The sequence below is a fragment of the Odocoileus virginianus genome, chromosome 25 (assembly GCF_023699985.2).
Source record: "Odocoileus virginianus isolate 20LAN1187 ecotype Illinois chromosome 25, Ovbor_1.2, whole genome shotgun sequence".
NCBI lineage: Eukaryota > Metazoa > Chordata > Mammalia > Artiodactyla > Cervidae > Odocoileus > Odocoileus virginianus.
Genome location: NC_069698.1, coordinates 9,246,745 through 9,270,891, shown reverse-complemented (window position 1 = coordinate 9,270,891; position 24,147 = coordinate 9,246,745). Strand labels below are relative to the sequence as shown.

General features: G+C 38.4%; 1 protein-coding gene across 2 annotated transcripts in view; it reads left to right on the top strand.

The window, feature by feature from the left end:
- Positions 1 to 24,147, top strand: part of ZPLD1 (zona pellucida like domain containing 1) — a 78,548-nt gene that overhangs the window by 31,430 nt on the left and 22,971 nt on the right. Inside the window, exons 2-4 of one of the 2 annotated variants that reach the window (XM_070454951.1) lie at positions 2,098 to 2,265; positions 17,587 to 17,807; positions 22,446 to 22,627. In XM_070454951.1, coding sequence (XP_070311052.1) covers positions 2,106 to 2,265; positions 17,587 to 17,807; positions 22,446 to 22,627 — 563 coding nt within the window. In that variant the 5' untranslated portion in view covers positions 2,098 to 2,105. Of the gene's footprint in view, positions 1 to 2,080; positions 2,266 to 17,586; positions 17,808 to 22,445; positions 22,628 to 24,147 lie in introns of those variants that run through there. The other variant, XM_020912870.2, reaches the window with a different exon arrangement.

Sequence of the window (24,147 nt, the reverse complement as noted above, 5' to 3'; positions counted from 1 at the left end):
AATAATTTTCTCCCTCACAACACCCATATTATAAAATACACCTATTATACAAATTGCATTCACTTCCTAAGAATTTGTTTTTATATGAAACGATCTATTAAAGGGTACACAATTTTAAAAGCTAAAAAAAAAAAGATGATAAATGGCAACCAAAATAACACTAAATGTACTTACTAACAAATGATTTACTAACAGTTTGCTTGTGCAGCAAACTCTCATCAGAAAGATCTGGAGTTGAATTCTAGTCCCTCCACTTGTTTTCCATGTTACTTTAGTATCCTGAGACTTATTTTTCTTTTTCAGTACACAGAGTAGTAAATTCAATAATATCCAGTGTTTATAAGGGTATGAATGAGGGAATATAGGAAAATTATCTGGCAACACACTGCCTTTTTTGCATACAGCATCCACTCAATAAGTATTATTTTTCTCCTGTGAGAAAATATAAAAGCTCGAAAGCATTTCTGAATAATAAAAATAACTCACCGATGAAAATTCCAGAGTCCCTCAGGCTGGGAGACCTCTCTAGATAGAGAGACACAACAGTGTGTATCTATGGTGCCTTCTTGGAATTAATGGAATTCATCATGAGCAGGAAATTGTAGAGACTAGCCTCACTATGTGTGTGGTGGGATGTACCTTTCAGACATAAGCTGCTGTCTTTCCTAACAATCTTCCATAGACTCCAAAAGAGCAAGGCTGTCGTAGTCTATCTGAAATGTCCTGAGGAGCTAGACATTGAAGGCATAGGTGTGTTCAAGAGACCCCAGGGTCTGGGTCAGCCATTTGTGTGAGCCTTTTGTTAGAGAGTGTCCTAGCAGATCAGGCATATGGTTGTTCTTCCAAAAGTTGTTAGGTTTGTGTATGAGTGGTATGTGACAGTGACAAAGAAGGAAGCTTCTGTTGAATTATTTTTTTTATTCTGTTTATTTTTGGGAAAAACTCGTGCTTTCCTTTCCCACATCCTCACCAAAGTGACTTTGTTAATATTAAACATGTTATACTAAAAACATGATTCAAAAGCAAGTTGTATTTCCTTCCTTTTGCTAAAGACTACACGTGGTCATCTAAAGGCAGATCATTAAGAAGAGCTTAGACATTATTATTCCTCAAAACCCAAAAGCTTTAAACGTGCAATAAATTATTTGAGTAAGCTATTTACAATTTTATTTTCTTTTTGTTTTTTATTCACAGACCAAAACCACCAACCCAAAAGATTTTTTTTCCCAATGCACAGACTGTGCTCTGATAACAAGCTGGGCACTTCTAGAAGATATTTTAGCTCTATAAAGTCAGTAAAAGGCAATATAGGAAAAAAACAACCTAAACATCAGGCTGACTGGTATTTAAGTATTAAGGTCAATTTGTATGTATTTGTTCAACACATATTGAGAATTTCTATTACACTCTTCTAAGAATTCAAGGTTTTCATAATTTATATCAGATAATATCCACTAGTGAGCAGTCACTGGAGGAACCATAGTATTATTCCACACATAATATTTTTCTGTTATTCCTCTGCTTTATTCCTTTGTTTCCTGAGAAAATGATATATAAACCATTGATTTTGAGAAATATCAGTATCCTGGAATTCCTTTGCTGAGAGGAAAGATTTCTTGACATTATTTGTTCATTAATAGTATTGAGGACTCTCTGAAAATCAACTCTTGGGAGTTAAATCCCTCAGACTATGGATATTCTACTTTAAAGGGTATTGTTGCCTCCACATCATCAGTCTGCTTTGCTGTGCTGTTCTAAGCTACCAAATACTTGGTTTGAGTTCTTCCTATTTATAATAAAAACCTTTTGTTTACTAATGTTTTGATTTATATCTTAGTTCTTCTACTACCGAAGTATAGCTTTGTTATACTTAACAAACTGGAGTCAAAGAATGAAAATAGTTTTGAAATGTTGTAGCCAAAATCTCTCCCTTATTGTTAATAATTATTTCTGATAGTCCTTAGGCCTCAAATGAGCTTTGCCTGCACGGATGTAGACAGCCTGCTTATCCAACAGTGAGTTGAGAGCAGCCTCAGTCTTCCCAGCAAGTAAGAGTGGAGGCTGGTGATGTCCACATGAAAAATAACTCTCTTCCAGGTTTTGCAATGGAACAGATATGGTTGCTGTTGCTGCTGACAACGAGAGTGCTTCCGGGTTCTGCTGAACAGATATGGTTGCTGTTGCTACTGACAACGAGAGTGCTTCCGGGTTCTGCTCAGTTCAATGGCTACAATTGTGATGCCAGCCTCCACAGTCGATTTCCTGGTAAGTCTGAACCCAGTCTTTTCTCTAATTGTATCTGGAGAGAGTGATTATGTTTAAATAGAAAATGATTTAAATGCATATGTAAAATGAGGGGGATATCTGTCTTTACTAAGTGGATATTAACAAACGGAAAATGACAAAAGACATTTTTCTGAAGTTGTAATTTATAACCACATTAACATATAAAGTGTTCATTGTATTAGTTTATATTATTATAATGGCTGCTCACAGATGTGAAAAATATTAGCTAATGATTCATAAAATTGGGAGAGGCTAATGTCATTCAAAATTTGTCTACTTGATGGACTTTTTCTCATAAATTAATTCAGACTTTTAAAATTTCCATTATATTCTAATAGATATATTTAGGAAGAATACTTAGAAAATGATTGTGAAATATTATACAGTACTCAAACAAAATACTATTTCAGTGAAGTGTTGGTCACCAAAAGTACACAGGCCAGCTTCAGAATGCGTTTCAGAGCAATCCATTAATATTTTGACAGACATGAGACTTTGACCATCTTGATGGATGTGTCCCACAGGTTGTTAAAATCTGCATTTTTTTTAGAGGCAATTTGAGGTTTCACTTAAGCATTCATCTTTTTATATCAGCTGAAGCTATAGAGCCATAGTTCAATATTTACAAAAGAAGGATCAGGAAATCTGAAACTCTACGTATGCATTGCAAACTGGAATACGTTCTGCCGTGTTTTACGTGCTCCTGTGTTTGGAGCAGAGCAGAGCAACAGCCCCGACAGCGCGACCAGCAGGGAGTTATTTAGTGGATGTGGCGTTTCTAATTTATTGAGCACAGGTAATCCGGCCTGCTCCAGAATAAAGAAAGAATATGTAGAAATATCTTCATGAGCCCAGATCTAGCATGAGACTCTTTGGTAGGTTAAGTAAAATAAGGAGTTCAGGATGGGGAATGTCGAAAAGCAAGTCTACAAAGGTAAGTTCAGGCAGGGCTCTTAATGATTTTTGAATACACAAATGATAGGATTTTTTTTTTTAACCTCTTTACTATGGAAAATTTAAAATATATTCAAAAGTAGAGATTAGTAAAAAAAAAAACAACAACCCATAGTAATCATCCAGCTTCATCAGTTGTTAGTATTTATGAATTTTGTTTCATATGTCTTTCCTACTACCCCCATCTTTAAAATATTTTAAAATAAATTCATTTTCATATTTCATCATATATAAGTGAAAAGAACTTTAAAAATCATTACACTTATTTGTTTAATAAAATTAATAATAATTCCTTAATACCATTCAATATTCGGCCAAGTTGCCTCTAAATCAATGTGGTACATTTGTTGATGCATTTCTTGAGTCTGTTTTAATTTATAGCATGCCTTAGCCTTTCTAAAATGCCATTTATCTCTGTAAGTAACTTGGTCATTTGTTTCTTTTAATTCCAACACTCTGGATCTGGTGTGTAATTCCTTTGTGTCATTTAACATGCTCCTCTTTTCCTATATAACCTGCTAACTGACTAGAGTTAGAGATTTGAATAAATAAATTCAGGTTCAGTTGTTTTGGCAAAAGAAATTTGTGTATTATTTGTGTAATGAAAGTGTTTCAACTTTATTTTGTAGGCCATGAAGAGCCATTGCCTCTTTTTAAACCCACCTTTTTAAGGGTTTTATGGGGTCACATCTTATTTGAGAAAGTAGACATTGGGGAAAAGTGTGAAAGACAGAATCAAGTGAAAAGAGACTAGTGGCAGAGAGAAATGTCACAAAGGCAGTGGCAACGGAAGCAGAAGGAGGCAAGTATTCAGAGATACAGGGTTTTGTGGTGGATACATCAGAACTTGAGAACTGATTTGATTTGGGAGGTGAGCCAAGGAGAAGACCAGAGGGTGTTTTGAAATTGAATAATTCAGTGTTGATACTGTTAACTGACCCTGAGAGCATAGGGCACGTGCATGTTTTAGAAAGGAAGTTTGGATTTGAGAAGAATGACTTTGAAGTACTTTTAGAATGTAGGGAGGCAGCCTCTACCCAGAAGTAGGAAATACAGACCTGGTCTGAGGAGAGAGGCTGGAGACTGAAAGAAGCGATGTGAGAGTTGGATTCCTGGGCAGCGAGTGAGCAGTGAAGGAGAGACAGGAGCAGGGAGGAGGAGAGGTGTGGAAATACACTGCGCTTTCAGTGACTTTGGGGGTGCAGGAGGAGGGGGAAGGAGCTGAGCTCATGTTCATGAGTGAAAGAAGAGGGTTTGCGGATTAGAGGGCTAGAGACACCGAATCTATTACGTAAGAATGTGAATCCGCAAAGGGGCAGGATTCAGAGCCTGGGAATCCTAAGACCAAAAACAAAAATACTGGCCAAGTATAGACACGAGCAAAGGGAAGGCATGCAGAGGCTGGAGTCTAACAAAGAAACACCTCAGGTAATGAGGACAGAAAATACGGAAGAGCTCAAAGTACAGGTGGAGGAGTTCACTTTGGAAACGTGGCAGCTATGTATTTGATTTAGGAAAGAAGAGAAATAAGAGATCCTGGCGGAGAAGTTTACAGGTTCTAGTCGTGTTCATCTCCTCAGGGAAGTGGGAGGCAGAAGCCCTCAGACAGGGAGGGGCCGTAGGCCTGGCTGAGGCCTGGCAAGGGGAGTCAAGTCTTTCTCTATTATGGATGGAAAAGAAAGCCAAAGTGTAGCAAGATTGCTCAGTAGAGAGAATATAGCTGATGTGGTAGTTATTACACTTGTAAAGATAAATTGAACATGTAAATGAGCCAAGGAGTGACTAGGACAGCCAAAGGAAGTATTTTTCATGTGGTAAATTTTTAAAATGGTGTGGAAGCTTCCATCTCCAATAGCACCTTCTGATCACCAGCATCCAAACCAGCTGAGATAGTTGTTATGTTTGGACTGCATCACTTCACCCCAGATGTGCTGTGCGGTGCTTACCTGCTCAGTCATGCCTGACTGTTTGCGACTCCACAGACTGCAGCCCACCAGGCTCCTCTGTCCATGGGGATTCTCCAAGCGAGAATGCTGGAGTGGCTTGGATGGGATCTGCCCAACCCAGGGATCGATCCCAGCTCTCCTGCACTGCAGGCAGGTTCTTTACCAATTGAGCAACCAGGGAAGCCCTTACCCTCAATATGTAGTATCAGAATCTCTGAATGTAGTACTGGGAATTTTTTTAAAAATCCTGCAGATGAGTCTCATGTGCATTATGATTGAAAACAATTGACAGTGTGTTCTATTATTGAGTCCATTATTCCAGTCAAAAGCATAATCATGTATTAAGGAAATATAACTAAAAACAAAATCTCCTCCCAACCCAGAAATCCTTTCCACTAACATAGCAGACATGAAAACACTCATTGAATTAGCATTAAACCAGAATATGATGTTCGATACAGGCAATTCACTGAAAGTGAATTGCAGAAGGAATCTCACTCTTTTACATAGTCAAGCAGAGACAGCAAATTATATGCATATTTTCAAAATAAGTAATAACTGCCCTTAAGTAAAAGGGCTTGGCAGCACCTTTTGTCATATATAGTTCATCCTGAATTTACCTGGTTATTGGGGTGACCATTCATGCTAGTGTATTAGCTTTACCCAGAGCAAAAATAAAATTCTCACATCTTTATGAAAAGAGGTACTTTTGCAATTTGAAGTGAGGTTCCAACTGAAGTTAGGCTCCCAGCCTTCCCAGACTGTGATATAGGGGTAGTACTTTCCTTGATGTTTATATTTCTAAGAGATAGTTCCCAAGTCCTTGAAAAACATGTCCCTCAGTAGTAAAGCTAATTTTCAAAAGAATTTATATACATTTCATGAACATGAGAAAGTACTTATGTGTTTTCTGATATAAATGATCTCTTTATTTTCAACAGGGAAAATTAAAATTTGTATTTGTACTTACACTTTTTAGTACTTTTATTTCTGTTGAGCTTAGACAACAAGTATCTACACCACCCAAACCTATGCATACACACACACATATTGTTGCAATTTATTATTATTATTATTTTTCATTTATTTTTATTAGTTGGAGGCTAATTACTTTACAATATTGTAGTGGTTTTTGCCATACATTGACATGAATCAGCCATATTGTTGCAATTTAAAATTTATATTAAAAAATATCTAAAATTTGATAAATTAGAAAGCACAGGAGAGGCTTTAGTTATATGGATATTCTTTTCAAGAATTTTTGCAGCCCAGTTTTTAAGCCCATTTTTGCAGATTGCTTGCAAAAGAAGATCAGAGTGAATAAATAAAGCCTGAAGGTTAATTGCTCACTTCCCTCTTGACTTGTGGCTTCTCTTCCACATCAAGATCACCCTTGATGTCATCAAGAGCTCCACAAGCTGCTCAGATGCTAAGCAAAGGCCTAGAATGAGAATGAGTCTGGCAAAGGAAGGAGCTATCTAAATGCAAAGTAATGTTAATAATGATGAGAGTAATCATCTCACCCTATCTGACCTTTGCTGTTTCATGACATTAGAACTATTTTCTTTAATTTCCATGGCATTTATCCTTGAGTCAAGGGAACTATCATGGTTTAATATATTTTAAATTTAAAGGGACACCATTTAATTTTAAAGGTAGTTAACTCTTGGCTATCCAAACTAGTACCAGGGAATAGACTCTTGCCCCACTGACATTATAATGATGCTCTTCCAAGAATAAAATTCAAACTATAGTTGACTTTTCGAGTACCAAGGAATTATTTGGCTGCCAAAGTGAAATATACAGGTAAGTCTTTTGGCCTCTGCAACTAATGTACACTAGTCTCTTTTAGAAGATGCTATACATAAGAGTCTGCTTGAGCTTCCAAGTCCCTAAAGAAGTCTTTAATGATAAAGGCACAATCAAGGAAAAGATTAGGACACCAGAAACTTTGTGACCTGACATTGTTTTATGATGAACTAATGAGTCACACTGAATGTTAGTGTTATATAGCTTGTCATTTTGTATTCTATTTGAAATAGCACTCCGTTCAGTTCCATTCAGTCGCTCAGTCATGTCCGACTCTTTGCGACCCCATGAATCACAGCACACCAGGCCTCCCTGTCCATCACCAACTCCCGGAGTTTACCCAAACTCATGTCCATTGAGTTGGTGATGCCATCCAGCCATCTCATCCTCTGTCATCCCCTTCTCCTCCTGCTCCCAACCCCTCCCAGCATCAGGGTATTTTCCAATAAGTCAGTTCTTTGTATCAGGTGGCCAAAGTATTGGAGTTTCAGCTTCAGCATCAGTCCTTCCAATGAACACCCAGGATGGATCTCCTTTAGGATGGACTGGTTGGATCTCCTTGCAGTCCAAGGGACTCTCAAGAGTCTTCTCCAAATCCACAGTTCAAAAGCATCAATTCTTCACTGCTCAGCTTTCTTCACAGTCCAACTCTCACATCCTTACATGACACTGGAAAAACCATAGCCTTGACTAGAAGGACATGAGTTTGAGTGAACTCTGGGAGTTGGTGATGGACAGGGAGCCCTGTGTGCTGTAGTCCATGGGGTCACAAAGAGTCAGACATGACTGAGTGAACTGAACTGAACTGAACTGAAATGTTAAAACGGCATGTAAATGGAGAATCCCAATAGAAATTGCCACATTAAAGAATTTGAAAAATCCTATGGTACAAAAATTTATTTAGCTTTTTTCAGGAGCATCTTTACTAAGGAAATCTTTTTTTTTCCTTAGTAATATTGATTAATATTTCAATGAGTGCCAGTATTTCATAGGAAATACAATAGATAATCACCTTATTTCATTGATAGACTTCTTGGGTGAGTCAATCGAAATGAGCTGTCTGATTTTGTGTTAGACTTTGCTTGACCATTGCACTGTTCTGTGCCCAAAGCCAGGGTGGAAAATGGGGTAATCATTCCAGGGAATATGGTCTGGCCCTCTGTGTGGATAAGAAAGGCCACTGCTCCTTCTTTCCTACACAGTAGTAGTGTTTTGGCCTCCACGCTGTGAAGAGGATGCCTGCTTTTACTTTGCATCTGTGACTGCAATTACTGCACCAGATGAGGCAGAACTGATCCAGCCAGCGATTGCTGATCACATCCTGATTAATCTTCATTGAAAAAGTTCAATGGAGAGAAGAGGAATTCGTCAGCAAGTGTAATGACTGAATGATTCAGAGTCCCTCCCTTTATTTTAATAATGAAGTTCTTTACTGCATGGATTTTTTTTTTATTTCTTCTACTTGTATAAGTAAAACCTATATTCCTTCTTCTGCTTGAAAAAGACTGAACTCTTCTAATTCCAAAGAATGTGAAGCAGCAAGTGCAAATAGAAGTCTGCAGTTTGTCTGAGACTGTATATTCATTTCTTACAACCCTGCAAACCACAGCTTTCATTGACTAATGAAAAACAGATGTGGAAAACTGAGGTGGCCGGGTACCTGTTCAATACAGAGAGGAAACCTGAATTCCTAATCCACTTTAAATTCTTCATCAACTGCTGATATTTAGGGTAGATAAAATATCAGTACCCTTTTAAACTTCTTGCTTTTTTAGCACCAAAACCTCAATATTGTATAAAAACTCAGGAGGAGAGTAGTTTTCAAAAATGAGTTAAAACAGCACAATACCATCTGTTTCCTAAGCAATTTTTTTAAAGTTTATGTAGTGTCAAATATCACTACTCTCATTTTATAGAGATAGAAGTGGAAATAATATATAAATTACTTTTATAATCTGCTAAGATTATATCACTTTGGAATATCTATTGGAGTACAAGAAATAAATAGAGTTGACCTTCTGTTTCCACAGGTCCACATTTGTGGATTCAACCAAACTTGGGTTGAAAATATTGAGGGGAAAAAAAAAAAATTCCAGGAAGTTCCAAAAGTAAAACTTGAATTTGCTGCATGCCAATAAATATTTACAAAGAATTTACATAGCATTTACATAAAATTTACATTGTATTATAAGTAATCTAAAAATGATTTAAAGTATACAGGAGGGTGTGCATGTAGGCTATATGCAAATACTATGCATGCCATTTTAATTAAGGGATTTGAGCATCTGTGGATTTTTTTTTTTAATTTTGGTATCCAAGGATGGTTCTAGAGTCAACCCCACATGGGTATTGAGGGATGACTGTCCTGTATTTCCAGGTGAGATTTCTATGGCACTACAAGTAGCACAGGGCTTCCAGGTGGTAACGGACGGTAATGCATCTGCCTGCCAGAGCAGGAGACCTGAATTCCATCCCTGGGTTGGGAAGATTGCCTGGAGGAGGAAATAGCAACCCACTCTGGTCTTCTTGCCTGGGAAATTCCATGAACTGAGGAGCCTGGTAGGGTATAGTCCATGGGATTGCAAAGAGTCAGACAGGACTTAGTCACTGAGCACAAACTCAGAAAGCTCACTCTTCAGCATACAGAAAAGGCTCTTCCTATTGTATTGAATGGTTTTGGTTCATAGGATCAGTTTTAAACCAATGCTACCTTAAAACCCATTGATGCAAGGATAGTCATATTCATAGGAATACCTGCATCAGAACTGCACAGAGCCCTTGTCTGCTCACAGTAGATTCACCCAGCCTCACCCATGTCTCCTTTAATTGTTTCAAGCAGTGTTCAGGCCATAGTTGCCATTTGAAGTGAATGTCCTGCTCTTCTGGTTATTAAACTGCTATGGATTGTGGAATGGGGTAGAGTAATGTAGGATAAAAAGGTTCTACTTCTAATTTTATTTCACACATGGCCACCTGAGCACTAAAGTAGACCTATTTGGGCTCAATCTCACAAAGCCTTTCACAAGTGCTCTTTCATTGCAATTCAAACCAGTTAGTTCCTCAGAAAGAAAGTGGATGAGACACACACCTATCCCCTTCATTGTTCATGTCTCTCTCTTTCCTGTTGCTTTTTCCACTTATAAACATATAAATCTTACAATTTGGTGGGAGTGCTTAATCCCACCAGATGGAACCCATCTAAGGATTTGCTTCTGCCTAATCAAAATGTATTATGTAGGGGAGAAAAAAATAATTTTCCCTTTTCCCTTCTAGGTCCATAGTTGAATGCCCCTATAATAAAAGAGAGATTAACAGAAGAGAAACAAACAAAAGTTTCATAATATGTTAATCTTCTTGGGCCCCAAAATCACTGTGGATGGTGACTGCATCCATGAAATCAGATGATTGCTTCTTATCAAAAAAGGGATGACAAACCTAGATACTGTATTGAAAAGCAGAGATATTACTCTGCTGACAAAGATCTGTATAGACAAGGCTATGGTCTTCTCAGTGGTCACGTATGGTTGGGAGAGTTGGACCATAAAGAAGGCAGAACTCCAAAGAAATGATGCCTCTGAACTGTGGTGTTGGAGAAGACTCCTGAAAGTCCCCTGGACAACAAGGAGATCAAACCAGTCAATCTTAAGAGAGATCAACCCTGAATATTACCTGGAAGGACTGATACTGAAGCTCCAGTATTTTGGTCATCTGATGCAAACAGCCAACTCATTGGAAAAGTCCCTGATGCTGGGAAAGATTGAGGGCAGGAGAAGAGGGCATCAGAGAACAAGATGGCTGGATGGCATCACCAATGCAATGGACATGAACTTGGGCAAACTCCAGGAGATGGTGAGGGTCAGGGAGGCCTGGTGTGCTGCAGTCCATGGGGTCTCAAAGAGTTGGATACGACTGGGCAACTGAACAACAAAACCTCCTGTACTCATGGGTGATATTTAGAAAAACTGAGTAAATGGCCCAGGTTAGCACTTTAAATTCTATCTCCAGTTAAAGATAAAAGAGATGTTGGGGAAGCTGGCTATGGGAGGTTATTGAGCAAAGCGTAGCAAACAAGAGTATTGTTGTTATGCAGATTTAGATCAGTAGCTTCCATTTTTAAGAGTTTCTGAAGATCTAGTTGTTCTACTCTTCCTTCCTGGTAGGGAGAGGGAGACACACAAATGGAGAGTTCCCTTATAAATATGTGTCTCTTTGAGAAGGGTAACTTCCTCTTGTTTTCAGGGATTCTTTTATGTATGCTGTTTCTTAAAACTAATCAACTTAAAATAGTCCTTCTGCCCAGGAGGCATATTTTGAGGTGGCAAATTCTTCTCCCTTTCACTTACAACTCTGGTATCACATGGTAACTTGTGAGAAATGCAAAAATCAGGCCTCATCCCAGATCTACTGAATCAAAATCTGCGTTTTAATAAGATTCTCTGTAATGCATATTCATAAGAAGTGCTGATTGGAGCATGGTACTTATGATGTCTTGCCAGAGTGTGTTGTTTCATAACCACAGTATTTATGCTAACCCCAACTGCGTGCCACATACTTGCTCACTGTTAATGACAAGAGGGATTAGCAAATCTATTGCTATTAAGGGGAAGTGATTTTTAAGATGTATTATTAATAATAAAGCAAGATAATTAACTGCTAGACTAATACACTTCGAAAGGCTAAATAACTAAACAAATAGCAAAAACTCATTAATTTCATATTATTTACCATATTGAATTAGAAAATATCTGATGTAGAGAATTTTGATGTTCATTTAAAACTGAATCTCAGGCAATTGGCAGAGAAAGGATAGGATATATGAGTTCTGGATGAACAGTCAAGATGAGCCCATATCATTGTGTACATATTTTCTCTGTGAATCTTGAAAGTTGATATTAAAAAGTTAGACACTGTGAATGCAGTTTGTCAAAGAGTTTGATTAAACATATTTTAATAGACACTTCCTAAGTATTTGTTGGGCACTCTGACAAAACCCACAGCATTTAATGATTTCATAATTTAGTGGAGAAGCAAATATCCACTCTTAGGAATAATGTATGTAACCTTGTAGACCCACAGGGTAATGTGGAATAGGGTAGAAGAGAATGATTACATATCACTGGAAAGATGAAGTCTTATAAAAGGACACCTTAGAAATTACTTTTTGTTCTCAGCCCACTTCTCTTACCTGAGTGCTATCAATGAATATTTCATCTATTATTAATTGATATACTGAATATTGATGATTATCAAATCTATAAGTCTTACTCTTTACTATCCTCTAAATATTAAAGGGAGGCCTTGTGTGCTGCAGTCCATGGGGTTGCAAAGACCCGGACACAACTGAGCAATTGAGATGAACTGAACTGAACTCATATAAATTACAAAGCAATAGACTAAGGATTACAAAGTAGTGGTCCTTTTTCTCAAAGAGATCACAGTCCATAATGGGAGATTTACACAACGATTGGACAGATAGTGGAGTGGGATAGAAAGAGACCCTCACCCATACCAGCTGATAAGGAACAGTTTCCTGGGGAAGATGGCGCTGAGCTGAATTTTAAAGTATCTGTAGGAGTTAACAACATAAAGGAGTGTAAAACGTGGCACAAAGGGGACAGCATGAATCAGAACGCAAATGTGAAGTAAACATGCTCAGGCCGGTTAGCATCTGGATGATTCCAATTTCCTTTGACTTTAAAAAGCTAAGAAGTAAATGGTGGGGAATGAGATCAAGCAGCAAACACACAGGCAAAATCACAGGAAACCTTCCCATACAAAATAATCTCTGTAAGGTAGCAAAATAACTACTTAAAGATGAAATCAAATTGTCAACTACTAGAGCATGCACTCTATCTATGCCTAGGGAAATAGAGTGAGTATCACTGCCTTACTTGGCATCCCATAGTTGTATGGAAGTGAATAGATATCATTAAATACGTTACAAGAGAGATATCATTCCCTTAACTGAAACCAATTGAAGATTTTATCGTCTTCACCTTTATTCGAGAGGAGTTCATCAATGCCTATGCTAGCTTAACAATGGCAATGATTGCTGTGTCCAGACTTTGTGCTCTGTTTTCTTTGTTTTATAATCAGAGACTAACCCATGCAATGGAACTGAATTTGCTACAAGCTGATCCCACTTGGAGAAATGATAACAAACTAAAGACTTTACATTTTAAGAAAGGGATCTGTTCAAATCCATCCTAATCTAGCTTTCTAAAGACTTGTCACTCTCCAGAGAAACACGATCTTCCCTGGTTGTATATAGTAAAGACATCTATTCAGTACACCTTTTCCATTTTTCAGGCTTTGAGGGAAGAAAAAAAATGCTACTTCATGTTGCCAAAGGGCACTTCTGCCAAAAGTAGAGACATTTTTTTCAGTTGTTAACAGTTGCTCTCAACAACAAATTTTTTTACCCTTTTTATTGTCCAATCCCTGGCCAGAATTGCAACAATCCTTTGAACAATCAGTTCATTTCAGTTCAGTTCAGTCACTCAGTTGTGTCTGACTCTTTGCAGCCCCATGGACTGCAGCACGCCAGGCCTCCCTGTCCATCATCAACTACCAGAGTTTATTCAAACTCATGACTATTGAGTCGGTAATGCCATCCAACCATCTCATCCTCTGTCATCCTCTTCTCCTCTTGCCTTCACTCTTTCCCAGCATCAGGGTCTTTTCCAATGAGTCAGTTCTTCACATCAGGTGGCCAAAATACTGAAGTTCCAGCTTCAACATCAGTCCTTCCAATGAATATTCAGGACTGATTTCCTTTAGGATGGACTGATTGGATCTCTTTGCTGTCCAAGGGACTCTCAAGAGTCTTCTCCAACACCATAGTTCAAAAGCATCAATTTTTCAGTGCTCAGCTTTCTTTGTAGTCCAACTCTCACATCCATACATGACTACTGGAAAAACCATAACTTTGACTAGACAGACCTTTGTTGGCAAAGTAATGTCTCTGCTTTTTAATAACCTATCTAGGTTGGTCATAACTCTTCTTCCAAGGAGCCAGTGTCTTTTAATTTCATGGCTGCAGTCACCATCTGCAGTAATTTTGGAGCCCCCCAAAATAAGGTCTGTCACTGTTTCTATTGCTTCCACAACTAGTTGCAGTAAAGTGATGGGACCAAATGCCATTATCTTAGTTTTCTGAATGTTGAGTTTTAAGCCAACTTTTTCACTCTCGTCATTCACTTTCATCAAGAGACTCTTTAGTTCTTCACTTTCTGCTATAAAGGTGGTGTCATCTGCATATCTGAGTTTAATGATATTTCTCCCAGCAGTCTTGATTCCAGCTTGTGCTTCAACCAGCCCAGCATTTCTCATGATGTACTCTGCATATAAGTTAAATAAATAAGCAGGGTGACAATATAGAGCTTTGACGTTCTCCTTTCCCAATTTGGAACCAGTCTGTTGTTCCATGTCCAGTTCTAACTGTTGCTTCCTGACCTGCAGACAGATTTCTCAGGAGGCAGGTCAGGTAGTCTGGTATTCCCATCTCTTTAAGAATTTTCCACAATTTGTTGTGATCTACACAGTCAAAGACTTTGGCATAGTTAATAAAGCATAAGTAGATGTTTTTCTGGAACTCTCTGGCTTTTTTGATGATCCAATGGATATTGGCAATTTACTCACTGGAGTACATCATTGAATATCTTAGTTTCCTGCTCTCTGGGACTTTCAACTTATTGAGAAAACAATTATGCAAGTGTGTATGTAATTCAAAGTTAATATGATAGTATAGGAACAGAGTAGCATAGTTTAGATTTGGGATCATGAAAGTGTTTGGGAAAGAGACAATGAAACTGGAGACCTGAGGGGTGAGTAGGCGTTTCTCAGACAAGGACTGGGAATGAGAGAAGCATCTCTGGGGGTGAAGAAGACCATTTAAATGTCTTATGTAAGTTTTATTAGCCTTTTTAAAGTGCTCACAGTATTTTATTGAAATACTGAAATTTATTTTATTAAAATAAGATATACCAATTTTTAAGGGTGTGGCTTGAAATTTCACCATGTGTTTACACTCATTATCACCACTCAGGTTAAGATAGAGAACAATTTTATCACCCTCCGAATTTTATTTCCCCTATTCTGGACATACACCCCCCACGCCCCCCCGCCCCTCCGCAGAGGTAACCACTATTCTGGCTTCTGTCACTTAGATACATGTAAAGAACTGAAAAAAGTTCAATGAAATGGTTGTAGAGACCGAGAGGATCATAGAGAGGAGATGAGAATGCAGAGGTAGGTAGGCGGTGGGCCACAGAGAATCTTGAGGAACTGGTTCAAGATTTGAACTTTTGGCTGGAATGAAATGAATAGCTGTTGGAAACCTGCCCAGAGAAATAAAATGATTAGATTCACACTTAACAGTTATACTAATCAGAGGGCATGAAGAGCAGAAATAAAGGAACCAGTTAGGAAGTTAATGTAATATTCTAAAAGAAAAGATAATGGTTACATGTGCAAAGGAACAATATGGAGAAAAATCAACAGATTTAAGAGGTAATTTGAAGTTTAAATGTTTGAAACACTTAAACATTTGTTAAAAAGGACTCATTATTTTAATAAGAGCATCATTTAAAAATTATAGTTGCATTTGAATAGCTACTGTCTTTGAAAGCTAATAGATATATTCTCTGAATTTTAAATGGTATTTATTATATTCTATCTTGGCACAGTATAAGTTCACAATGAATTATTTTTATTTTCCACCTACAAAGGGAATATTGCTTGGAGTTTTCCGTAAGAACTAGTCTAATATTTGCCTTTGGGCCATAAAAAAGATTTTCCATCTTTCTTTCACTATGAAAAATTTAAAAATTTTGTATTGAGTTTAAAATCATAATCAAACATAGAAATTTCCATTTTAATTTATTCATGTCCTCAAAATGTGACTCACTTTACCAACAAAAACCAGTATAGAGAATAAACAATCCAAAGAAATATGCCATTGAACATTTTTACCTTGAGGCTAGAACTGATATATTTAAGAAAATTTACTTTATGCTAAAAAATCATGGGTGGGATTTACATATTACTTAGATCATTAGCCAAAAATATTTTATTTTGCTTGCTTTACCTTTTTGGAACAATTAAGGTGTTTTCTCCAAATAACCTAATCCAATTTTTTTTTTTCACATTTTGAAAACCAGTTTTATGTTTCAGATTCTTTATCCCAGTGGCAATAGCAAGAGTGGTAAAGAGTGATAAGGTCACTGTATTAATTTCCTAAGTCTGCTGTAACAAAGTGCCAGGAGAGTGACTTGAAACAACAGAAATTTATCATTTTGCAATTCCAGAGGCCAAAAGTTCAAAATCAAGGTATTAGTAGGGCTCAGCTCCCTCTGAGACTCTGAACAGAATTCTTCCTGGCCTCCTCCTGGTGGTTTGCTGGTGGCCTTTGCAGTTCCTTTGACTTTTAGGTGCATCCCTGCAATTCTTGGTCTTCACATGGCTTTCCTCCTGTACCTCTGTCTCTTCAAACGATAACACCGATCATATTGAGTTAGAAAACCACCCTATCCAGTATGAATGCATCCTAACTAATCACAACTTCAATAGCCCTGTTTCCACATAAGGTCACATTTTCAGATACTGGGGGTTAAGATTCAATGTATCTTTTTCTTTTTTTTCCTGAAGGGAGGGAAGCAATTCAACCTGTAGCTGTTACCAAAACCAGTAAAATAAGAGCTTCTGCCACTGCGAAATTACCTAGCAGCAGTTGAATTTGCAATTTTTTACATATATTTTCTTCATTACATGTAGAAAAATAACTAAATATAAAAAAATGTTGTGCATGTGTGTGTGCATATGTGTGTGTGTGTGTGTGTTTGTGTGTGTGTAGGCATGCCTGCTCACCTGTGTAGACCTGTAGTGGATCCCATCGCTGATAACTCATGGGATCAAGGAAAACTGCAAATTTGTCTTACATTTTAATGCTGAGTTCATTGCTTTAATTCAGTCATAGTCACTGGAAAATTTTTTTAGGGTTGACTATGCATTCCTGAATGAAATATCAACAGATTAGTTTTCATTTTCTTCCACTCTAGCATAGCTTAGTAAAATAAAACAATCTGGATGGATGGCTTCTGTTTCTATATCCTGGATAAGATGGGTTACAAAACACCAAGGTGCTCAACGCTTCGGCTTAGGATAGATTTCTTCCTTACACTTGGGAAGATGCATCATCTGTAGTGAGTCTCGCTACTCTAGACATGTGTTCTAAATAATTCAGTTACTTTCTTCTGAATTTCCTCAGCGACCTAATTTTTTCCACTCAATTCTCCAACAATCATTTTACACCACTCGACCGACATTTAATGCGCATCCACTGTATACCAAGCACAAGGAGACAGAGATTAAATATAAAATTGACACTCGAAGATCTCTCCGGAAATAACTAAGTCAACCACTGCTTTTCTGGGTATTTTTCTTAACACTTTCACATTGGATTATGGTGTGTTCGAGTACATGAGCCTGTTAGACAGAGGGGATGAAAATACCTCGGAGGATGTTAAAGTTATTCTTGGACCCTGTGCTTTGCTTTTGTGACTTGTTTTGTTTTTTATATTTTCTATTTCAGCTGAAAGAGACATCAATGTCTACTGTGGGGTCCAGGCCATTACAATGAAGATTAATTTTTGCACAGTTCTTTTCTCCGGGTATTCTGAAGCAGATCTGGCCCTGAACGGAAGGCATGGGGATTCTCACTGCAGGGGCTTCATCAATAACAACACCTTTCCTGCTGTGGTCATTTTCATCATCAATCTCAGCACCTTGGAGGGCTGTGGAAACAATTTAGTGGTAAGATTAGAGTGAAACCATGTGCTAGGTTTGGGGATCATAACTAAAAGAAAAACACACACACACAAAAGTCCCCATATCATGAAACAATCAGAAACCCAATCTATCTTTTAAGAACAAAACCCCAATAAAACTGAACAAACCACTTTCCTTTGCCTGTTTGAGGCTTCAGCTCCCAAACATCTGATTTCATTTTCCAATAGTGGTTCTGTTTATTGTAGCTGGTGGTTGAGGGGCCTGAGATTAACTGTGCTACTCTAACCAGCATTATTTTGTATGAGTGACATTGAGGAGTATTTCTCTACAGTTTTTCATTAGCCGTGTTCCTCCTGCTTTTTATGGAAGTATCTTTTATATTCCAGTGAGTTTGGCAATGAATCACTTGGCCTATTATTTCTTAGTGACCTCATTCAGGAAGAAAGATGGAATATTGAATGAGAAACTTAGAATCTTCTAGGTATCCTGTTTACCATTGAATGCGCCACACCACTGTTTTGTAAAAGAGGGCTGTTAGCATTTCCAGCATGAGTTTCTTCATACTGTGGATCTATCCTTTGAATTAAAAAATGTTTACATACCCAATCTTACCCATGAAATCCCTGCAACATGCTCCATCCAGTCATTGTGAAAATTAAAACACTACTTCAGATATTTCCACCTTGAGTGAGAACCACTTATCTACACTATTCATTTATTTATTCATGTATTGAATACCAAAAATAGAAGTGTAACAGGCATTCACTGTCCTGGGAATTAAAAATTAATTGAAGTAAAAGATAATTGTGATTTGGTGGGGGTGTTAGGCTAAAATTTATTTAAAACAGTTTTTCCTTTTGCTTGTTTAAATATAGTCTTATTGGTTAAGCCTAGCAAAGACAAAAAGAAGATTTATTGAACATGTCCACTTAGGCCAGTAAAGAAGGAGAGATTGGCTTTTCCTCTTGATTATTCTGAGGGCAGGGCGTTTAAGACTTGATGGGAGATAGGAGACAGGAAAAAGAGATTTCTTTGAATCTCCTTTATCTTTTCTCAGAGGGCAGTTAGAATATTGTGCCCATGACCGTTTCCAAATATACAGCTTGAGTATTGTTGACTCTTTTTATTAAAAACGTTTGTTCATCTCTCTCGGTTGTGTGCAGAGAGGTTATGAAGTGGGCCGGAGGGAGAGTGAGGGGAAGTGATGCAGGTTGATTATTACACATCCTGGCTTCCTTGTGGAGGGAGGGAGGGAGGCAGGGGGAAGGAAGGGAGAGAGGGACGCAGGGAAGAAGGGAGGGAGCCCACGTGGAGAGGAGCCGCACTGCCCCTCCCCACAAGGGCTCTGCTTCAGGGAGCTTCCTATTCTCCAGTTCAGTCTTATCCTGCTCCCTGCTGCCAAAAAAAGAGAACAGTTCCGGAGAAATGCCAGGCAAAGCACCCGTGTGTGTGTGTGTGTGTGTGTGTGTGTGTGTGTGTGTGTGTGTGTATCATTTCTTTTTTTTTTTAAACTGAATAAGTCTGGTATAAAAACTGTAATGTACATGTATGTGTATACACACATATATTTTTTTTTCACAGATAGAATTTGCATGTTTAGCTAGCCAGGCAGGCAGGCAATGTGTAGAGAGGAAGATTTACTTAGTTTATATTTTTGTCTTAGATATCACCAGCCTTGGTATCTGCTCCGACAGTTCTATACTGGAAAATTAAGTAGACTACTAAATCATATGGATTAGAATCAAAATGTTTTTTCATAAGGATTCTGGTTCTCTTCATGAATCAGCTAGATAATTGCTTCAGCTTTGCCCACGTGCTCCTAGATCCATGTATAAAGTGTATTCTCTTGTTGAGAATTAAATGTTACAGGTCTCCATAATAGCTGCTAAAATATTAATTGATCATCATATTGTATTTGACATGGGGGGAGAAGTTCAGCAGTAGTATGATGGCCAAGAACATTATTGATGTTAAAATTGTTAGTTCTCCACGAGCCCAGGGAAAGCTATCCTTCCCAGGCCCTTTGCAGCTAGCACGGGCTTTGTAACAGGTTCAGTCCTGTAGACCCTTACGGAACTTGACATGTGCACAGCCAAAAGCCTCTGCCTGACCTACTAGCTCTGGCGTTTTCTGTCTTAGCAGTACTAGAAGCCACATGCTGAGATGGAAGTGCTACAAGGAAATAGAGCCGGTCTTAGGCAAAAACACTGTGTAAACACTTGGAATGGAACCCCCTTTACCAAACTGCATTGGACATGTAGCATAAACAAAAGATGAACTTTTGTTGTGTTAATATATTGAGATATAGGGGAATTGTTATTGCAATATTACATAGCCTGTGCTGACTCAAATAGTATGTTGCCATGATTAAAAAATCCTCAGAGTTTAATGATCATAGGTCCATATAAAGTTTGTCTCACTGGAGAGCCTGAGTTTTGACAAGCCTCCTGCTAGTAATCACTGTTGATAAAAGAAGTATTCAGGTGATGACCCTCTACCTGGTAATTCACAATGAGAACAGAGAGCTTGGGCAATAATAACCTTAGTGCTGAGTCATTCAGTCATGTCCGACTCTTTGCAGCCGTTTGGACTGTAGCCTGCCAGGCTCCTGTGCCCATGGAATTGTCCAGGCGAGAATACTGGATTGAATTGTCATTTCCTTCTCCAGGGATCTGCCCAACCCAGGGATCCAACCCAGGTATCCCGCATTGCAGCTGGATTCTTTACCAGCTGAACCACCAGGGAAGCCCAAGAATACTGGAGTCGATAGCCTATCCCTTCCCCAGGGGATCTTTCTGACCCAGGAATCGAACCAGGGTCTCCTGCATTGAAGGTGGATTCTTTACCATCTGAGCTATGAGGAAGCCCAACTGTGAGCCTAGTGCTTCCCAATATCATGTATGATGTCAACTTCACCCAAACAATATTTCATCAGAAAAACCTTCATCTCGTTATAGACTTGAAAAACATCTATAACTATGGTAACATATTTTAAGGCCTCAATTTTTGAAAGCCTTCCTTCTTTGACTTATTCTAGATATTTCAGATTTGGAATTGCAATTTAAATGTTTGGATTTGATATTAACTTTTTAATTAAGATATTAACATATAATAAAATCAGTGGCAGAGGATGAGATGCTTAGATAGTATCAACAACTCAATGGACATGAATCAGCAAACTCCGGGAGACAGTGAAGGACAGGGAAACCTGGTGTGCTGCAGTCCATGGAGTAGCAAAGTGTTGGACATGACTTAGCGACTAAACAACAGCAATAAAATCATTTGTGTTAAGTGTAAAAAAAAATATTGACAATTCCTGAAATGATAGTTATTAAATTTTACTGGAATTGGAGAATCCAATGAAAACTAATCAGTCCCAAGAGAATACACACATGGACAATATTTTTATATAAATTCTAGGAGTTCATGATCCCTCTGCAACATCCCTGTGAACTATTGCCCTGAAAGGAGGTGAGAATCTCCATGTACCCTAAGGAGATTGACCATCAGAAAATTTGTGACCTTTATTCATTTGTTTAAAATTTATCTCAAGGGCCCCAGGATGCTGGTGTCACTGAGCTATGCTGAAGGGACAAAGGCAAATAAGACCTAGAGGGTCCCCTGCCTGCGAAGAGCTCTGATTATGGATGGAAGTGTGCTGAGTCAGACCACTCATGCACTGTGACTGCTTCTGTGAGACAGAAAGTATGGGGGAGTTGGGAGAAGTTCCCAAGGAAGATGAGATCCAGGGGAAAAGTAGGATACGTTGTGGTGAAGAGGGCCAGAGAGGAGGCAGGGATATGCACAAATGCCAGAGCAACAAGGGCCTTGGTGCTGGGGCATTACTAACCAAGAATGAGAGCCTGGAGATATGAAGCTAACATTGAAAACAAGATCATATTAACAGGGGGCTTTTAGTCCAGGCTATGGAATTTGGCTTTCCCCATAAGTATTTTCAAATTACTTGCTCTTGCACAACAAGTAACATATAGTTTCTCTCCTTTCTTATTTATGAAATATGAGTAAACCATCTCTGGTAATATGAAGCTTTATTTATTTAAAAGAAACATATGAGTCAGATAGAGAAAGACCAATATGATACTGCTTATATGTTGAATCTAAAAAAAATGTTACAAATGAACTTTATGTGCAAAACAGAAATAGAGTTACAGATGTAGAAAATAAACATAGCTACCAAGGGGGAAAGTGGCAAGGGAGGGAAAAATTGGGAGACTGGGATTGACATATGCCCGCTACTATATATAAGATAGATAACTAATAAGAATCTCCTGTATAGCACAGGGGACTCAACGCAATACTCTGAAATGATCTACATGGGAATAATATCTAAAAAAGAGTCAATATATGTATAATTGATTCAATTTGCTGTATCAAAGAACTAACACACTGTATACTAACATTGTAAATCAACTATACTTCAATAAAAATTCATTTAAAAAATTAAATCACCCTCTTAATAAGAGGAAAAAAGACATATGATCACTTATAACTAGAATTATGTGTGTATAATATCAAAATTATGTCATGTTATAGTTGCAACAGAACCTGGAAATGATCTGAGCTAATGTTTTATTTTGCATATGAAATGCCAGATTTATATGAAACTATTTAATCACTGAGCTTGACCTGCAATTCTAACAGGTATCCACAGTTCCTGGAGTCAGTGCTTACGGAAATGCAACTTCAGTACAAATAGGAAATATTTCAGGATATATTGATACTCCAGACCCACCAACAATCATCAGCTATCTACCTGGGCTTCTTTACAAATTTAGCTGTAGTTATCCATTGGAATACCTGGTTAATAATACCCAACTTGCTTCGTAAGTGGCATTTTATTCTTACTTTCTCATGTTGTCTTTTTATTTGGGTCATTTTTATCCTTGAGGAACTTACAGAGATATTAATAGCAGGATTTGTTGAGAAAGTTAGACTGAATCTAATGGAAACTGTATATGGTCTTATGCATCTTCTACTTATCCATCTATAACTATTATTGTTTTGAAGAACATCAGCAGTTCAGTTTTAGTCTTTTCCCTAAATTAAACCCAGCTCACGTTAGTCAAATATCTGCCTTTGGTTCTCCTGGCTCGTTTCAGAACCGCCAGGAACCCAAGAACCCTGGGGGCTCACGCAGTCCAGAGGACCTGTCCTGTTTCCAGCGCGTAGATCATTTGGTCACTATGTTGTTGGGTCCTGCTTGGGCTCAGTCTCTGCGTATGTGCTCACAGTTGGGCTGCTGCCCCAGAATCTGAGGTCTCCATGCCTCCCGCTGAGGTGTCCCCGCACAGATGCTGATGATTCCCAGCAAAGGTGGTGTCACTCGTAGCCAAAGAGCTTCAGACATGGATTCATTGCCTTTTGTTTAGGTGTGCATTCATCGAGGCTTCCAGGTGGCTCAGTGGTGAAGAATCCGCCTGCCAAGCAGGAGATGCAGGCTTAAAATCCCTGGGTCAGGGAGATCCCCTGGAGGAGGAAATGGTAATCCTCTCCTGTTGCCATGGGAAATCCCATGTTCAGAGGAACCTGGCAGACCACAGTCCATGGGATCTCAAAGAGTCGTATCAGACTTAGCGACTACACCACTACCACAGTCATTCATTACTCCCAAGGCACACACTCCAAGACGTGTTTACATCCATATTGCAATATAATCGTATGGATTTGTGAAACATTTTTGTCAAAATGGGGTGATTGAATAAAAACTTTCCCTCTTCAGTTGTAGGGTTTTCTCTCACGAAAGTAAAGTTGTTATTTAATCTCGGTCACAAGGGAACATGGAGGACACATTTTGCTTCAGTTTAAAAAATATTCGTAGATAATTTAATGGTACAGTTATGATAAACAACTTGGTCAAAAGCAAGATTTTGATGTGGAAAACAAGAAAAGAAAGGCCTTGACTCAAAAAGAAGCAGGTGCAGAGAGAAATAGGTCATAGTCTTTCACTCTGCTCCCCTCAACTTCCTCACTAAATTCATTTCTGAACTTCAGTGCACGTGGATATGCATTCATTTAAATGGGACTTCCATCTCAGTTGGTAAAGAATCTGCCTGCGATGCAGGAGACCCTTGATTCCTGGGAGGGAAGATCTGCTGGAGAAGGGAAAAAGCTACCCACTCCAGCATTCCGGCCTGGAGAACTAGTTCACGGGGTAGCAAAGAGTCGGACAGGACTGAACAACTTTCATTTTCGTTGCTGCTTCCCTGATGATTCAGTTGGCAAAGAATTCCCTCCTGCAATGCAGGAGACCCCAGGTCGATTCCTGGGTTGGGAAGATCCCCTGAAGAAGGGAAAAAGCTACCCATTCCAGTATACTGGCCTGGAGAATTAGTCCATGGGGTCA